This window comes from Gossypium raimondii, chromosome 3 (assembly GCF_025698545.1).
Source record: "Gossypium raimondii isolate GPD5lz chromosome 3, ASM2569854v1, whole genome shotgun sequence".
NCBI lineage: Eukaryota > Viridiplantae > Streptophyta > Magnoliopsida > Malvales > Malvaceae > Gossypium > Gossypium raimondii.
Genome location: NC_068567.1, coordinates 15,731,449 through 15,746,822, shown reverse-complemented (window position 1 = coordinate 15,746,822; position 15,374 = coordinate 15,731,449). Strand labels below are relative to the sequence as shown.

General features: G+C 32.8%; 2 protein-coding genes across 4 annotated transcripts in view; both read left to right on the top strand.

Moving 5' to 3' along the window:
- LOC105795721 (protein DCL homolog, chloroplastic-like) overlaps nucleotides 1-15,090 on the top strand; it is a 40,552-nt gene extending 25,462 nt beyond the window's left edge. The window contains exon 4 of the mRNA XM_052628845.1: nucleotides 14,597-15,090. Coding sequence (XP_052484805.1) covers nucleotides 14,597-14,620 — 24 coding nt within the window. The 3' untranslated portion in view covers nucleotides 14,621-15,090. The remainder of the gene's footprint in view (nucleotides 1-14,596) is intronic.
- On the top strand, nucleotides 9,110-12,751 carry LOC105797314 (protein DCL homolog, chloroplastic). Of its 3 annotated transcripts, none has more exons than XM_012627274.2 (3): nucleotides 9,110-9,556; nucleotides 10,759-10,873; nucleotides 12,343-12,751. In XM_012627274.2, the coding sequence occupies exons 1-3, from the start codon at nucleotides 9,249-9,251 to the stop codon at nucleotides 12,538-12,540; spliced, it is 621 nt and encodes a 206-aa protein (XP_012482728.1). In that variant the 5' UTR covers nucleotides 9,110-9,248; the 3' UTR covers nucleotides 12,541-12,751. The 3 variants fall into 3 exon arrangements, with proteins under 3 accessions (XP_012482728.1, XP_052484120.1, XP_052484121.1); XM_052628160.1 differs by having other exon boundaries at nucleotides 9,111-9,556; nucleotides 12,366-12,496; XM_052628161.1 differs by lacking the exon at nucleotides 12,343-12,751 and adding an exon at nucleotides 11,195-11,375 and having other exon boundaries at nucleotides 9,111-9,556.
- Nucleotides 15,091-15,374: the final 284 nt, after the last annotated feature.

Sequence of the window (15,374 nt, the reverse complement as noted above, 5' to 3'; positions counted from 1 at the left end):
GATGTATTCATTGGTAGAATGATACATTAGACTAAACCCAATATGAATTAATTCTGAATTCGTTTGTGAATTAATTCACTTATGATATTCATGGTGTGAGTTACCTAAATCTTAAGTTAGTCGTTGACCATGTGTATGCAACTCATGTGCTTTGATATAAATTGAGGCTTATGCTCTAAAAATGATCGAGCCCATAGTCGGTATGTTGGGTACATGACTTGTGTATGGTATGACTTTACTAGCAACAGTGGAATTCATAGCTCAATTAAAGAGTTAATCATATCCTCTCATTGGCATTGTGTAGATTGATAAATATGGAATGTTACCACGGATTGCTAGTTCCCAAACGAGCAATTTATCACAGCATTTATTGACGGTGATCATATTAATCATTAAGAAGACACAATGGTGACAATGAGATAAAATACTATTGTATTGAGTGAACGAATTTAACTCAAACGAATCAAGGGTATCATATAAGGGTAACACACACATGATGAGATCATTGGAAAAAAATTGCTTTCGTAAAAAGTATACAATAAGGAATTTTCAATCATGGTACTTCTTCTAGAATGACTCCATAATTAAGTAATCGTGAATTATCTGAATAATGCTTCTAGACATAATTGCAATTACTGGAGCCTAATTGTATATGTCTAATTGGTCCCTTCGCTAGCTCAACAAAAGGTCGATCAGACTACATTTAAATCAGAAGAAAATTCTACAACTTTAGAAATAATTTAATTGAGTCGATTTCTTCGATGTGGAATTAAATTAGGTGGATGTGAGAATTGTTCAGCTAGAAAATTTGATTAAAGAATTTTCTTGAAAACTTAATTTGGAAAATCTAAGTATTTTTTGAAAAACTAATTTTGAGCAAGTAAAATTAAATTAATCAAATTAGTTAAAATTGAGATGATATTTTTGGAAATTAATTTTCATGTCAGACAATTGGTCCAATGGGTAATTGAACTTGAAAATTGGACCTTGGATTGTAAATTGGGCTCAAGAGCCCAAAATAGAGACCAAAACCCAAAAACTGGTCAAACTAAGCCCAGTATGTGAAACCGGGCCAACAGTCCAACCGGTGGCTACACCGGACCGGTCGGGTTGTCACGACACGTCTTTAATCGACTCAGATCGCCAGTAAGGTATGGCACCGCATCACCGACACAGCAGTCTTGATGGTCTGTGGCGACATCCGTTGGTAGCAACAGTGGAAGAGTTACATTCCTACTGGGACTTACCAGAGAATTTCATTTCAGATTAACTATTCCAAAAATAATATTATTTTAATAGTTTAATATGAAATTTAATTTAATACTTATCCTAATAGTATTTTATTAATTTAATATTAAAGTGATTATCTTAATATTAAATTTAATTTAATGTTTATCTTGATAAATATTATATTAATTTAATATTAAAGTGATTAAGTTTAAAAAGAGCCTTGGGTAATTATTTTTCACACACTTGAATTTAAGAGAAAATTGTAGAGAGAAAATTCTCTGAAGAGATTATTTTAGAAAATTTCTAGAGATATTTTTCTGATTTACAACTTGGCCCAAAAGTTTATAGAAATTGTGAAATTATCCCACTAGTAATTTTTGTGAAATATTTTCTTATTCCAAGCGAGCCCACACTCGGCCAACGTGAGCTCGAGGATAGCGGAGAAGACTACTCGGTCTAAGCGTTCATCCTAGACAAATCGAAAAAGTACAATTTTGATTAAATGTTTATTACTTTAGATATCACAACCAAGATCTTGTTTTGGAAAAAAATTTCAAACTCTATTTTCCCTAAATTTATTTTCTGCTGCATTTTTCAAACCCGTTTTTTCCAATAAGTTCAAGGAAGAGATGATGTCTCAAGAGGATGACAGAGTCAGTAATTGAGTCGACAACTGACCGGAATAATGAGTCAAGCATTGAATATGTTCCCCTAAAAACATTAATTCTATCAAAATGGGAAAACGACCAATCTCAGAAAGTAATAGAAAGGGTGAGTTTTTCGAACTTATTATGATAATTTCATGAGTTGTTACCCTGGGTTGAACCAACAAAAAAACTTCCAACACATCCAAAGACTGTAAAGGAAAGTAGGGAGGAGCATAAGACATTTGCAAAAGATAATCTATTCAACATTTATACATTTTGTAATGTGATAATCCTTAATCAAGCACCCCAAAAATTTAAAGACCTAGGGATTTTCAATGTGTTAATAAAGACAGGGAATGTATACTGTGACATGACTCTAAATGATTTGGGATTTGTCCGTAATCTTCTAATCCTACCAATGAATGAAGAATTACGGTTGAGGGAACAAAAAAGTATTCATTTTTTTACTAGAGCCACCCAATAGAGTTGTAGCCCAACAAAGAGGGGTGATTAAGGACATGTTAAGTGAACAACGCCAGTCCATGACACGAGATGATTCTATAACCCTAGTTGTTGAGGTTAACTTGGAAAACTCCATTTTGCCGAGAGAATTTTTCTGTAGATTTATTACTAATGATAGGAAAAATAAAGGATAAGACATCTAAGGGTGACAGCCCACAGAATCAGACACACAAGAATTATCTAGGACCACCAAGCTACAAAATACTTATAGAATTAGCTAATAACTTTGATCTACAAAAGGTATTTTCTATAGTCAATGCAAGACGAAAGGACAAGTTCAAAGAGTGGGACAAAAGAAGAAAAGTGGAATGGTATGATGGATGTTAGATTGATATGGACAGAAAACCGATCCAAAGCACATCTATGCACACACTAATAGAGCTTACAGACGAATCTGGCAGCACACTTGATTTTATTTTAAAACTAAGATAAATTTTTTGTACATTATTGTATTTTAATAGACTTATAGGTAGTTTATGAGTTAAATTTATTTAAAATATTTATGAATTTAAACCAAACACTTTGAAAATCAAGAAAAGGGGATGAAACAGAGTCGGTGTCACGACATGGAGCCCCTATGTCACGGCATCGATGTAATTTTCTATAGGGTTAACCCAATTTGATTGCGTAATCCGACGGCATAACCTTGTTTTAACCCATTTTTAAACTTAAAAACACAAAATTTTAACCTAAAAACAATCTTAAGTAGTCTTATCCCTAATTAGTTTCAACCTCTCTCAAAAACTTCTTAAAACCCCAAAACTCTTTGCTTAACTCTTCTCATTATTTTGTTGCATTCTTCCTTCTTCTCTTTGTGTTTTTTTAGTTGGTGCAGGTAAAGCTTTTCGCATTCACAAGAGAAATTGCAAACAGCTTTCGAGGGGATTCACAAGCCTTCAAATAAAGTTTAAGAGTTCCAACATAGACTTTTATTGTTCTATTACCTTTGAGATATATTGATTGATATTTTGTTAGTTCTTTTAGTAGAAATTGCATTGAAGATGCCTCCTAAGAAGTCTAGAAAAACTAATGTCAAAGAAACACCAGTGATTTCGGACCCCTTAAAATTTCAAAACCCAAATGTTGAGAAATATTTTCTTAAATTACAAGGGAAAACCTTTATTCAAGAAAAGGGATTTCAGCCATTGATGATTCTTTGCAAAGAAATTTGGTCGATAGTCCGGTATCATAGATGGGAACGCTTTTGCCTAATCCCGAAAGAAAATGTTGTTATCCCAATCGTCCAAGAATTTTATGTTGCTCTTAGGGACGAAGAGACCAAGAGACCACATAGTGTTAGGTGGGAAAGTGTAACAGTATGGGGAAAAGATGTGTCATTCACCCCAAAGGCAATTTGTGAATTTTATGATGCCCCATATTATGAAACGGATTTCTTGGAAAGTACTTATTTATTAAATTTTGACGACATGGATATGGATAGCATCATCAAGTATTTAACTGAAAATCGGGGTGAATGGAAGTACCGATCGGATATCAGCCTCCCGACCAACTTTAATCAAGCGATTATGTTTCCCATAGTTAAAATGTGGATGCAATTTATTTGCACTAGCATCATACCTACTTTAAACGTTTCTAACGTCAATACTTTTCGAGCTATTTTGTTATATGGGGTTTTGCAGAAAAAGTAGATACGCATTGGCAAATGGATCCATCAAAGCATGAAGCGATGCGTTAGTGGCCGGAAGGTTGGGGTTTTCTTTCCCCACCTCATAACGGCACTAAGACACTATACAAAAAAGCTAGAGTTCCGATAGAAGAGAAAAAGTAATTTATGAGAACAACGAAGAGCTTAATAGGTGACTCCATTTATACATAGTATGTTGAGCTCAATCAAAAACAAATTAAATATTGGAATTGAATGAGAAAAAAAAAATATGGATATCTCGGCATCTTCAAAAATAAAAGAGGCAACAGAAACTCAAAAGGGAAGCAAAATTTCGGAGGCTGAATGGATGATCATATGGATGCAGGAGTCAGGGCTAATCATTCAGGTGTTTGCGCCAGAAAATAATATTAAACTGTCAAATTACCTACCAAAAATTATAGATCCAGATCATTCTATAGCCAATCCAACGAGCAGAGAAGTAAAGATGGGAAAGGAAGCGGAAATGAAAAGGAGGAGGCCACAGAGCAAGACTTTCAAGAGAGAGGATGATGACTACGATGAGACATTTCAGTCGCAATATTTTACACCGAAAGGACCCGTCATTCGTATCCCAACCCGACATGCACATTCATCGGGTGGAGACTCCTCTCGAGGTCACATCTCGAGAAAAGGGAAAGCACCAATGGAGAGGGGACAATCACACCACTTTGACAATTCTGACAATTGATGAACTTTTTAATTATTCTTGGATTGTAAATAATTAATTTGGATAATTTTGACTTCTATTTTCTAAGAGTAGGACTAGCAGTAGATTTTTAAATATATATATTCTATTTTCAAATTTTCGATGTAGGAACCCCATATTAAAGAAACACTACATTTATGAGCAAAGAAGGAAGCACCCATCATAAGACTACGACAATGTCATGATCAATCGGGTAACTTATTTCCTTATCTATTAAGGGCGACACATTAGGTACAATGTGCTATCTAAAATGTGGGGGGTAACATAGGAAATTTTGTTTTATTTTGATTTTATGTTTTTTATTTTATTTTCAAAGTGTGCTTGAGCTTGTAGAAATACAAATGATTAGTTAGAATAATGTATATAGGTTGATTGTATTTACGATAAATTTGGCATAATAGTAAATGATTTTAAATGTTCAGTTATTAGACTAATAAGTTCTATATATTACATTATAAATAGGCATTAAGTAATTGAATGTACCAAATGACATAGAAAAATAGGAAAATAAGCATGGTAGTAAGTACGATAAATGGTTAAAGTTGTGATTACTTGATTGATTAAATTTATTAATATTGAGGTACCTAGGGATGACCTAAGGCATTGTTTGGTACAACCTAGAGCCAAAAAGCTAACCCTATTCATCAATCCTTAGTATCTATTTTTTTATCCAAAAATCACTTTGTGATGAGCCTTCATACAAAACCCGAGCCAAAATATAATTTTGTACTTACCATTTTTCTTTGGTCTCGAAATTGTACAAATTTAGATGTTTGGACATACATATTGAGGGATAGATAGATAGATACATCATGACAGATTTTGTAAAAAAATAGAGTCAAATAGGAAGAAGCAGTGTGATATAATGATTATAGGTTTAGCCAAAATGTGCAAAATAAGAGAAAAATTCAGAAAAAAAAGAGTCAAAACGAGTAAAAAAATATTTGAGCAATGAAAAATAAAAGCATTGTGAGTGAGATGGATTGAAAAAGTCAAATGTGACAAAGTCACAAAGTTTTTAAAAAAAACCCAGTCAATAGTGCACAAAAAGTCATGAGTTAGCCATAGTTACTTTGTCATGCTATGACTTCCTACGTAAAGAAATAAGGAATGTGAGAAAAAAAAAATAAGGCAGTGAGAGGGTAAGGGTCATTAAGGGGCAGAATAGGGAATAATACGATGTGTCAAACTACTTTCGTGCTTGAAACTGTTTTGATGCTTCCTGCTCTTAAATTTAATACCTGTCTCAAGCCTCAAAACGTTACAAGTCGAAAAGCCCTATGTGATCTAGGTAAATCTATTCATGAATGGACATTATATCAAGTAATTGCAATAATGATTGTTTTTATTTAGTTAGGATATTCAAATTACCTATATGATTTATCGATGGACCCCTATATTTGAGGACCTTATTATTTATATACTTTGTAATATACAGAACCTAAGTGTTTGATATTGAGAGTGGTGAGTCGTTTATATATCATGCTAGAATTACGTGTATGTATGATTTTTCCTAGCTATGTGTTCCAAAACTAATCTTTGTATCATACTTGTTCAAGGGTCATCTTTTATTTGCGTTTTTGTCTTTATTTGCGTTTTTGTCTTTCTTTACTTGAGGACAAGCAATGACTTAAGTGGTAGGGATTTTGATTTGTCGCAATTTATTGTTGCAGATTAAACTAGTTTTCATACTTAAGGAGCTTGAATTCGAGTAATTTTATTCTATTTTATTTAGTTTTTCTATTTTAGTTTTAATTAAATAAAAAGTGTGATTTTAGCTGATTTTATGACCTTAGGGGCCAAATGAGGCCTAAGTCAGGACTAATGTATGTATCGAGTGTGCAAGACACTATTGAAGGCAAGGGAACTCAATACTGATCACAGTGTTGAACACAGAAGGTTGACGTCGCATCACGATGAGCAAAATGCCAAAATTGCCCTACTACCTTATGGGTTACGACATAGCTAGTGGATGTCACGACATCAGCCCTGCATGTGAAACATTACGAGTTGAGGGCATTTTGGTCCACATAATGGAAATTAACAAAGAAACGTCAACTGAACTAGGGTTAAGGACGACAACCAACCGTAACACTATAAATAGGCTCATTGAACAATTAAGAAAGGCTTCTTTTCTGTACTTAGACATTTTCCTTCAACTTAGTTTTTCGTTTTTATGTTCTTTTGTATTTAGGATTTATTTTCTAGTTTATTTTCATTCGTGTTCTTCGGGGAATCTGATTTGTGGATTCAACACAACTCTTTATGGGTATGCACTTCACTCAAATATAATTTTAGATTCTTCTTAAACTTTTTATCTTGATCTTTTCTTTATACTTATTAATTTTATCAAGTTTATATTGTTTATGGGATCCTTGAGGAACTAATCCTCTTATGAGGGATTAGCAAGTGGGTGTGTGATTAACTAATTTCTGTGTAAGGTTTCTTAGTGGATCAACTATTTAGGATAGAACTTAAAACTTAGGAAGTCATTTAGGTGGGAATTAACCCAAAATTGGTATTGTCCATCTGTGAACCCTTTACCACCAAACTGGTCTGGATTGTGAGGTCGAGAGATAAGTAGTTCTTGTTGACTTGTTAGTTTAGTAGAAGATCGAGAGATCCTGCTAGGGTAACGACTAGTTGATTGAGTAGAGACCCGAGATAAGAATTAATTATGACCACCAAAGCGAGCTAATCACCCATGCTTAGATTTGATTGAGTCACATATTAGTTTTACAGCTTTTATTACTTTATGAATTTTTTTTATCTTCTTATAAAATCCAATTCTTTTTACTTATTGTTTTATCGTACTATAATTTATTTAAATTACTAGTTAGACCTATTTACGTTTAGGTTATTATTAATTTAGTACTCGTCTCCCTTAAGTGCAAACCTCAGAGTATTCACCTGCTTCGTTGTAAACTAAATTACAACATGACTCGTATGCTTGTAGACATTGCCTCAATTCTCTACCTTTAATAGTAGTATTCATACTCCGACGTTGGTACATTGGGAGGTGGTCACCTTTAAGTTTGAAAATGTCTATTATAGGGAAGAGACGTTTTTAAAGGATTAAATTGGTAGTTTAGAAATGATTCTAGTCTAGTAATTTGTTTATGGTAATGTGTATCACGAAGAGTTTCTCCCAAAAGAACTTGTCAATCAAGCATAAAGCCTTAAAAGCCCTTCATGATGATATACTATAAAATTTGGTCATAACTTGCCCTCTTCTTTATACACCCTTTCTAAAATTTTCTATGTATTATATCATGAGCTTCAACTTATAAAACTTGAATTTACCAAGATTTATAATATCATTATTTCTAATTAAAAATAATTTTAGATAAATTTACAAATTTTTAGATATTTTGGTAAAAAAATAATTTCGACAAGGTCTTAGAAAAATTGATTAATCCTAAAAACTTTTGGTTTTTTTACCCTAGAATTTCCTCCTTTGAACCTTAGTATTGAAGTGCTACAATAATCAAACCTTCGTGATTTTCTCCTGCATTTAATTGGTTGCAAAAACAATAATTAATAGATTTACCTTCGAAATTTAAAATATTTTAAGTTCAAAATTCATAATTATTCATCAAAATTATTATTATCCATTAAATTAATAATTTAATATTTAAAACTCCAACTTCATTTACATTCGAAATTCATAAATCTCATATAATATAAAATATGTTTATCATAATTATCTATTAAAATATTCACAATTTTCCCATTGTTTAGTAATTGCATGACTATAAATAATTTAAACATGATTACTCTTTTCAAATATATTTTAAATGAATAATTTTAAAAATACTTATCAGAATAAAATTAGGAATTTTTAACTATTTTAAATTAAAATATTTAAATATTTAAAAATATTTTAGTCATATTAAAAACTAGTTTGCATCCCATGTAATGCACAGATTTATTATATTTAATAATATAAAAATATAATTTAAAGTATTTTTATAAAATAGATTTATATTTAATAAAATTTTGAAATTAAAATAATAATTGATAACTAAGATTGTAAAGAAATAAAAAATCATAGAAAAGTTTTAACAATATTTAAAAATCTTTTACTTTATATTAAACAGTTTAAAGATAATAAGAAATATTTTTGTACCTTAAAACATAAGAACTATTTTTTATTATGTTTTAAAAACCTTGTAAATTTACATATTTTTAATTAAAATATTATACGTAATATATTAATAGTAATAACGTAATATTGTTCCTCTAGAAATTAATTAAATATTAAAAAATATTTGTTTGAAAGAAATTAAAAAGATATTTTAGTTTATACATAAGGGTACAAAAACTAGTGTGTACAAAAAAAAAAGTGAAAAGAAAAAAAATTGGCTTGAGCCGGTCCAAGTTGGTCATGTTCTTAAACACGGCGTCGCATCGACTCGATCCCTAGGAAAAAGACGACGAATTAAGTCATCCTCAGTTACGCCCCCACACTTGAGCCATGGCTGCTCCTCTGCTTCGTAAAGGCATCCCACTGCTCCGCCTTCGGCTGCAACGATACAACCTTCTTGCAGCTGGAATCCCACCGTCTCCTCGTCGTCCTTGGTGCGCTGCTGCAGAGTCGACTGGGCTCGAAGAGGAGGTGTCCTCCGCGGAGAAGAGCAGTGCGGTGCCTAGCGTGAGGGACCCGAAGAAGTACCATATGTTGGATGATCCTGATTACAGGAAATGGAAGGATAAGGAGGAAGAGATTCTTCGTGACATCCAGCCTATCATTTCGCTCGCTAGAGAGATTCTTCACTCTAATAGGTCAGTCTCACAGCTCTTGTCATTTTCACCAGTTATTTTAGGCTCCATTTACATATCATACATTTGAATCTTTACTGATATGATTTCATATATGTATCGCTTAATTAATACAATATAGTTAATCTTTCACCCTAAACCCTAAACAAGAAAGCAAAAGTAATAAAAGCAACTTGAATTTCTAATGTCTTAAAAGTTTAGTCCCATATTTATGCTGATTAACTTGAATTTCTAACAAATGGTCAAGCTTGGCATGGTTGCGTTGCAGTTGCTTCTTTTGCGATTAGAGTAGGAACTTGTTCAATCTTGTGGATAAATCTTTAATGCTTTCAAAAACATTGCTTTCTATTGCTTGGATGAAAATTATACTTCCTGTTGCTTGGCATGGTTGCGTTGCAGTTGCTTCTTTTGCGATTAGAGTAGGAACTTGTTCAATCTTGTGGATAAATCTTTAATGCTTTCAAAAACATTGCTTTCTATTGCTTGGATGAAAATTATACTTCCTGTTTGTATTTAAAAGAAGTTGTTTAAGTAGGAATGTGGAGTCTAATGGTGTCAGCAAAAGAGCTTTTTAATGTCGCCTAACCATCTTCTTGCCTGCCATTCAAAACACTGCCGCTAAGTTTCCTATATCAGTCTCCGAGGTTATCTTCTCTTATCAAGGACAGAAGAAGATGAAAGAAGAACTGGGATGTTGTATCCATTGGCTGTACAGACATTATAATCCAATTTTATATTTTACCCAAATTAGTAATGGAAAGAGAGAACACCATCAAATAAATTGCAGAGAATAATTTTCTGTCTGATTGCGTTATACATGTGCTAGAATCAAGTAGGTAGACTGTAGCTGCAGATATTTTTACATCTTATGAAAATTCGGGAAACCAAATAAATAAGCAAAAACGGAACTCTCTAAATTGTCTTAAATTTTCAATATGTTAAACATCCCTTCTGAGGTTATTATGGAAAATATTCTCCAGAGTGGTAAGCTAGCTACATTTAGAAAAATTACTAATGAAATTAAGTTTTGACATAGAACCTATGATTTACACCACTAATAGAAAATCAAGCTAACATTTTTGAGATGCTTTTTGGATGAAGCAGTTAATAAGTTGAATCAGTGTGTCTATACACTGCAACAATGTTAAATATTAGTCAACTTCGTCAATGATTCTTCCTTCTAATTATTTTTCTCCTATTCTTAGGTATAAGGATGGGGAAGGATTAACTGTTGCAGATGAGGAAGCTGTAGTAGATATGCTTCTTCGTTATCATCCACATTCTGAAGATAAAATTGGATGTGGACTTGATTCTATTATGGTGAGTTTCTGTTGGCATTACCTTATATTGTGGGTTTCACTATTTTGGTTTGAGTTGCTAGATAATCAAACATATCTTCTGGGTAAAAAAACTTCAAAGTATTTCCATAGTCAAGTCTGTTCTGTAAACCAATTTGGTAGTTTCGTATCTGGATAATATCTATTGTAAACTTAAAAGAACAAAGCTCATTGTTTCTTATGTCCTACTGTCAAAATTTTCTCCTACCTGCATTTGCTTTGAATTGACTCAAATAACTAAATGATAAGCTACCATTCTCTGTTCCTTGTGGTTAAATGTTGTTTTCCTTCATTGTTGTTGCAGCATCTGGCAATTTGTGTAATTTAGAAGAACAAACTATGGGTTTTCTAATTTATTTTTGGCTCGGTAAGCCTTGATTTAGAAGAATACATTCCCACTGAATGGAAAGTGGTGCCCTGAGTTTCGATCTTCTACCATGTTTTGGACCTTAGTTCCTTTTCTATGAATTTGTCACGTTTTATCCCTTGCTTCTTGCTGATATAATCTCCAGTTATCTCAAATTGTGCTTGAGAAGAATCTCCTTTTGGCCTTCTTGCTCAGGTGACTGGTGAATGCATGCATCATGTATTATTTGCATACTTTTGCCTACATGGCAGCATGACATTCTCTCTCCCTCCCTCCCTCCCTCTCTCTCTCAAGTACCCATTTGACCAACACAATACAAATTAGGTTGCTCAGACTTCCCTTGCACTTAAAAATTTGACTGATACCCCAATTTTTTTCCTTTATCAAGATTGGAATTTTTCTCATCTATTTAAGAAAAAAAACAAAATTTCAGTTCCCTTTTCTTTATTCTAATGCCTTGTTTGGTTACTAATTTAATAACATGAGGAAGATGCTTATCTATTACATATGTATTACAATAGTTGGACATAAAATAAAAATAGTTAGTCCAATTTTAAATTTGAAATTACAAAGATGAGTAAAAACTCTTGTAAAAAAATAAGAAATTTTCAAAATAAGCGAAAAATATTAATTTTTTCTAAAAATAAGTCATGAGAATAGCTAAACATTACCAATTTAATGGGTTTATGTCTCACTCATATACTACACATAACAAATAATACTCCTATCAAACGTAGTATAAGTGGTAAAGTCTTCTTACGGATACATGCATGTATGTATATCTCTGTTTGTGGTTGTAAGCAATTGTTGGGACATGGATCAACAATTTGAACCTTTCGACTGATGCATTCTTTCCTCTATTTTTGAGGCATTGAATCTGCTATTTTGCCTCTCTTAATCTGCCTGTTAATTTGGCTTTTCTTACTGTTGAAATGAACGTGGTTTTAATGTTTAGTAGCTATTGTGGTTGGATGCAACTTAGTTAGCACAGTGCTGCCCTCCATATGTGGTTCATTATATATTCTATGTATGTCTTTGACATAAATTTCTATTGGCTTCAATAATGTGCTTACTCTCCTTTTAAGGTCGATCGACATCCTCAATTTAGATGGACAAGATGTCTCTTTGTTGTTAGAACTAATGGTGGATGGATAGATTTCTCATACCATAAGTGTCTTCGAGCGTACATTCGAGATAAGTACCCATCCCTTGCAGAAAGATTTATTGGAGAGCATTTTAGGCATCGACGCCTTCATGTGAAAAGTTGGCCACAAGACGCCTAAGTTGCTAAGTATAGAAAGGAAAACAAATAACCTACTCTTAGTATATTCCTAATTAGAAGAATTTATTTTTCTTTTGTTTTTTTTTTTTTTTTTTGTATTTCACTTCAAAGTTCTTAATTTTAGTTTCCTATTTTACATGAATATTGTCCAATGTAACCTCATAAATAGAGGGCAATTTATAGTAATAAAATAAGACAAATCATTCTAATTACATAGGTTAAAGACTGACAAAAGTACCATAGAGGCCTCTGTCCTAGGAGTGAAATTGCATTTTGCCTCTCTGCTGAAAAAATGAACAAATTACTCCCAATACATTAGGTCAAAGAGCAAACTGATCTTTTGCATTAAAAAATTCATCCATTTGTACTATTAAAAACTAGTGTGGTTGATAGAATAATCGGAGAGTGACACGTGGTGTGCCATGTGTACCTCAGTACTGATGTATAGGGATTAGTTTTTATCAGTAAAAACGGTGAAGTTTCTAACATAAGGATCAATTTGTCCTTTAATCTAACGTAGAGAAATTAACTTGTCCATTTTTTAGTAGAGGGGCAAAATACATTCTAACTTTTAGCACAAGCCTCTACGGTACTCATGCCTCTACGGTACTCTTACCATTTAAGATTTTCTCTTCCTAATATTGAATTGCCCGGTGCCAACCCATGTTTAAATATTTCATTTTGGTATTGAGATTCAAGTTTTGTGACTGACCTATAATTTTCAATGTAATAGATGATTCTTGACTAACACTCAGGTTAGCTATAAATGAGGACAAAGAGACTAACACTCAGGTTAGCTATAAATGAGGACAAAGAGAAAAAGGTGATTGAATAGAGCCTCCCTTTGTTGACTTGCATCTTTCTCCTCCGTGAATGATTTGTTTATCATATTACAAAACTTTTCTTGAGATCCTTTAACTTAGGTGTGGGCTTTATATAAACTTAGGATGATTGATTATGAGTTCACTTTAAGACAACAGAGTGGAATGCCTGCGGGCTTAGGCAGCAATACACAAGTTCGGTCGTTCTTCGTACTGTTTACGATGATGGGCACAATCACCAAACTCTGCTTTAGTGGTTGAAGGCCTGAAACTGAACATTTATGTGAGTCAGAGCAGTCAAGCTCAGTTGGTCCGCTTGTCCAGTTGTTAAATGTTACTAGTCAAAATGGTAGATAACTCCATTCCCTGACTCTTGCAAGAATGTATATGAGTTGTTATAAAAGACAAAAGACACATTTTCTTTCTTTACATGTAGGTGTTTTGGATGGTCAAATCTCCCACAGTTGAAACAAGAAAATAAAAATCCCTGTTGTCAAGTATAGCATGTGCCATAGCTTTTGAATATTTGAAGTAGCTCAAGTTAGGTTTCTTATGTATAGGATGCGGCATTTTATTCAATAGTTTCAACTTTGCGCTGTCTTTTTCTATTTGAAATTGTATTATCAATGCCTTGATATGAAATTGAAGGAGGGCTTTGGAAGGAACATAGTCCTATCTCCTCTCCAAATGTGGAACTGGGTCCTGATTAGCAATAGAGTTGGCAATGACTAAGAGTTTGAAGGAAATTTCTGTTAATAAGAAAAGTGGTAAATGCTCAAATTAGGGCTCAATCGTTTAGAGGTTCTTCACAGAAGAGTCAAACCTTTCAAAATAGCTAAATAAGAGCTTACCCTCTATAGAAGTGTTTAAGTAAAAGTTTTTATGCACTTTAGCCCAATTTGTAGAAAAAAATTAGGTAAGTGCTACTGTCTTTAGAATAAAACATATAATACCTAAATCAAATATTACTTAGAAAAGAAAGTATCAAAACATAATTTAAAATTTGATATACGATATTTGAGAAGCTCTAATTTAAACTCGTTTGACAAAGTTTAATTCTTATTTGAGCACTTTTCAAAAAGTTAAAACCTTATTTGATAATTTTAAAAGATTTAACCTTTATTTGAGTACTTGTATAAAGATTTGAGCATTTAACCTAAGAAAAAGTAATGGACTGTAATGCTATTGGTAATTACAGTTTGCGAAATGACTCCCATGGTTTTGCGTTTTGTACAGATATGGTACTTGGTGGATTTGTGATGTGAATGATTAAGTGTACTAAGTACAATGATGTATGGTTGAGTGGAATGCAAAGCTATAGGTTGAATCATGATTAGGAGACAAGCATGATGATTAGACTCAGACTAGTCTTATGGTCAGTGGGTGGACCGGCAACTACTGTAGGAGGGTCCACTGCACAGCTGGATGAACAAAATCAATTGCTCTCCCCTGTTTGTATAATTTGCTCCAACACTATCTTGGGGAAGAGGATCAAAGATTTTCCATTAAAGAGCCGTGAATTATGTGATACTCAGCCTGGTCTTATCAGTACAGTTTTAGTCCAGTAGTGCATTTTATTTGAGACTGAGGGGCCGAAGATTTTTTAATTTTATAAAAAATTGATTTTAATTTATCATTTATTTTTTAAGTTTGGTGTGGTCTTGTCTGACTTTTGACCACGCTTCTAGAAATATTGGTCCATAAAGAAAACGAAAAAAATAAATTTTAAATGTTTGATTGGAATTTAAAAAAAAAAAAAGAAAGTAAAACATGATAAATTAATCATAAAATTCTTCCAAAATCTTTAATATGGTATGGTAAAAGTATAGCTCCATTTATACGTAGATAAGTGTGGGGGGTGGAGACCAACAAAGCTCCATTATTTCAACCACTTTCCTTCTATTTGTGTCTTACCCTCACCTGCTTGCACTAACCCACTACCACTCACTCTTTTTACCTTTTATTTTTCTTCTCTTAAATCAGTAGCTTGATTCCTCGGAGATCGAGCCCGTAA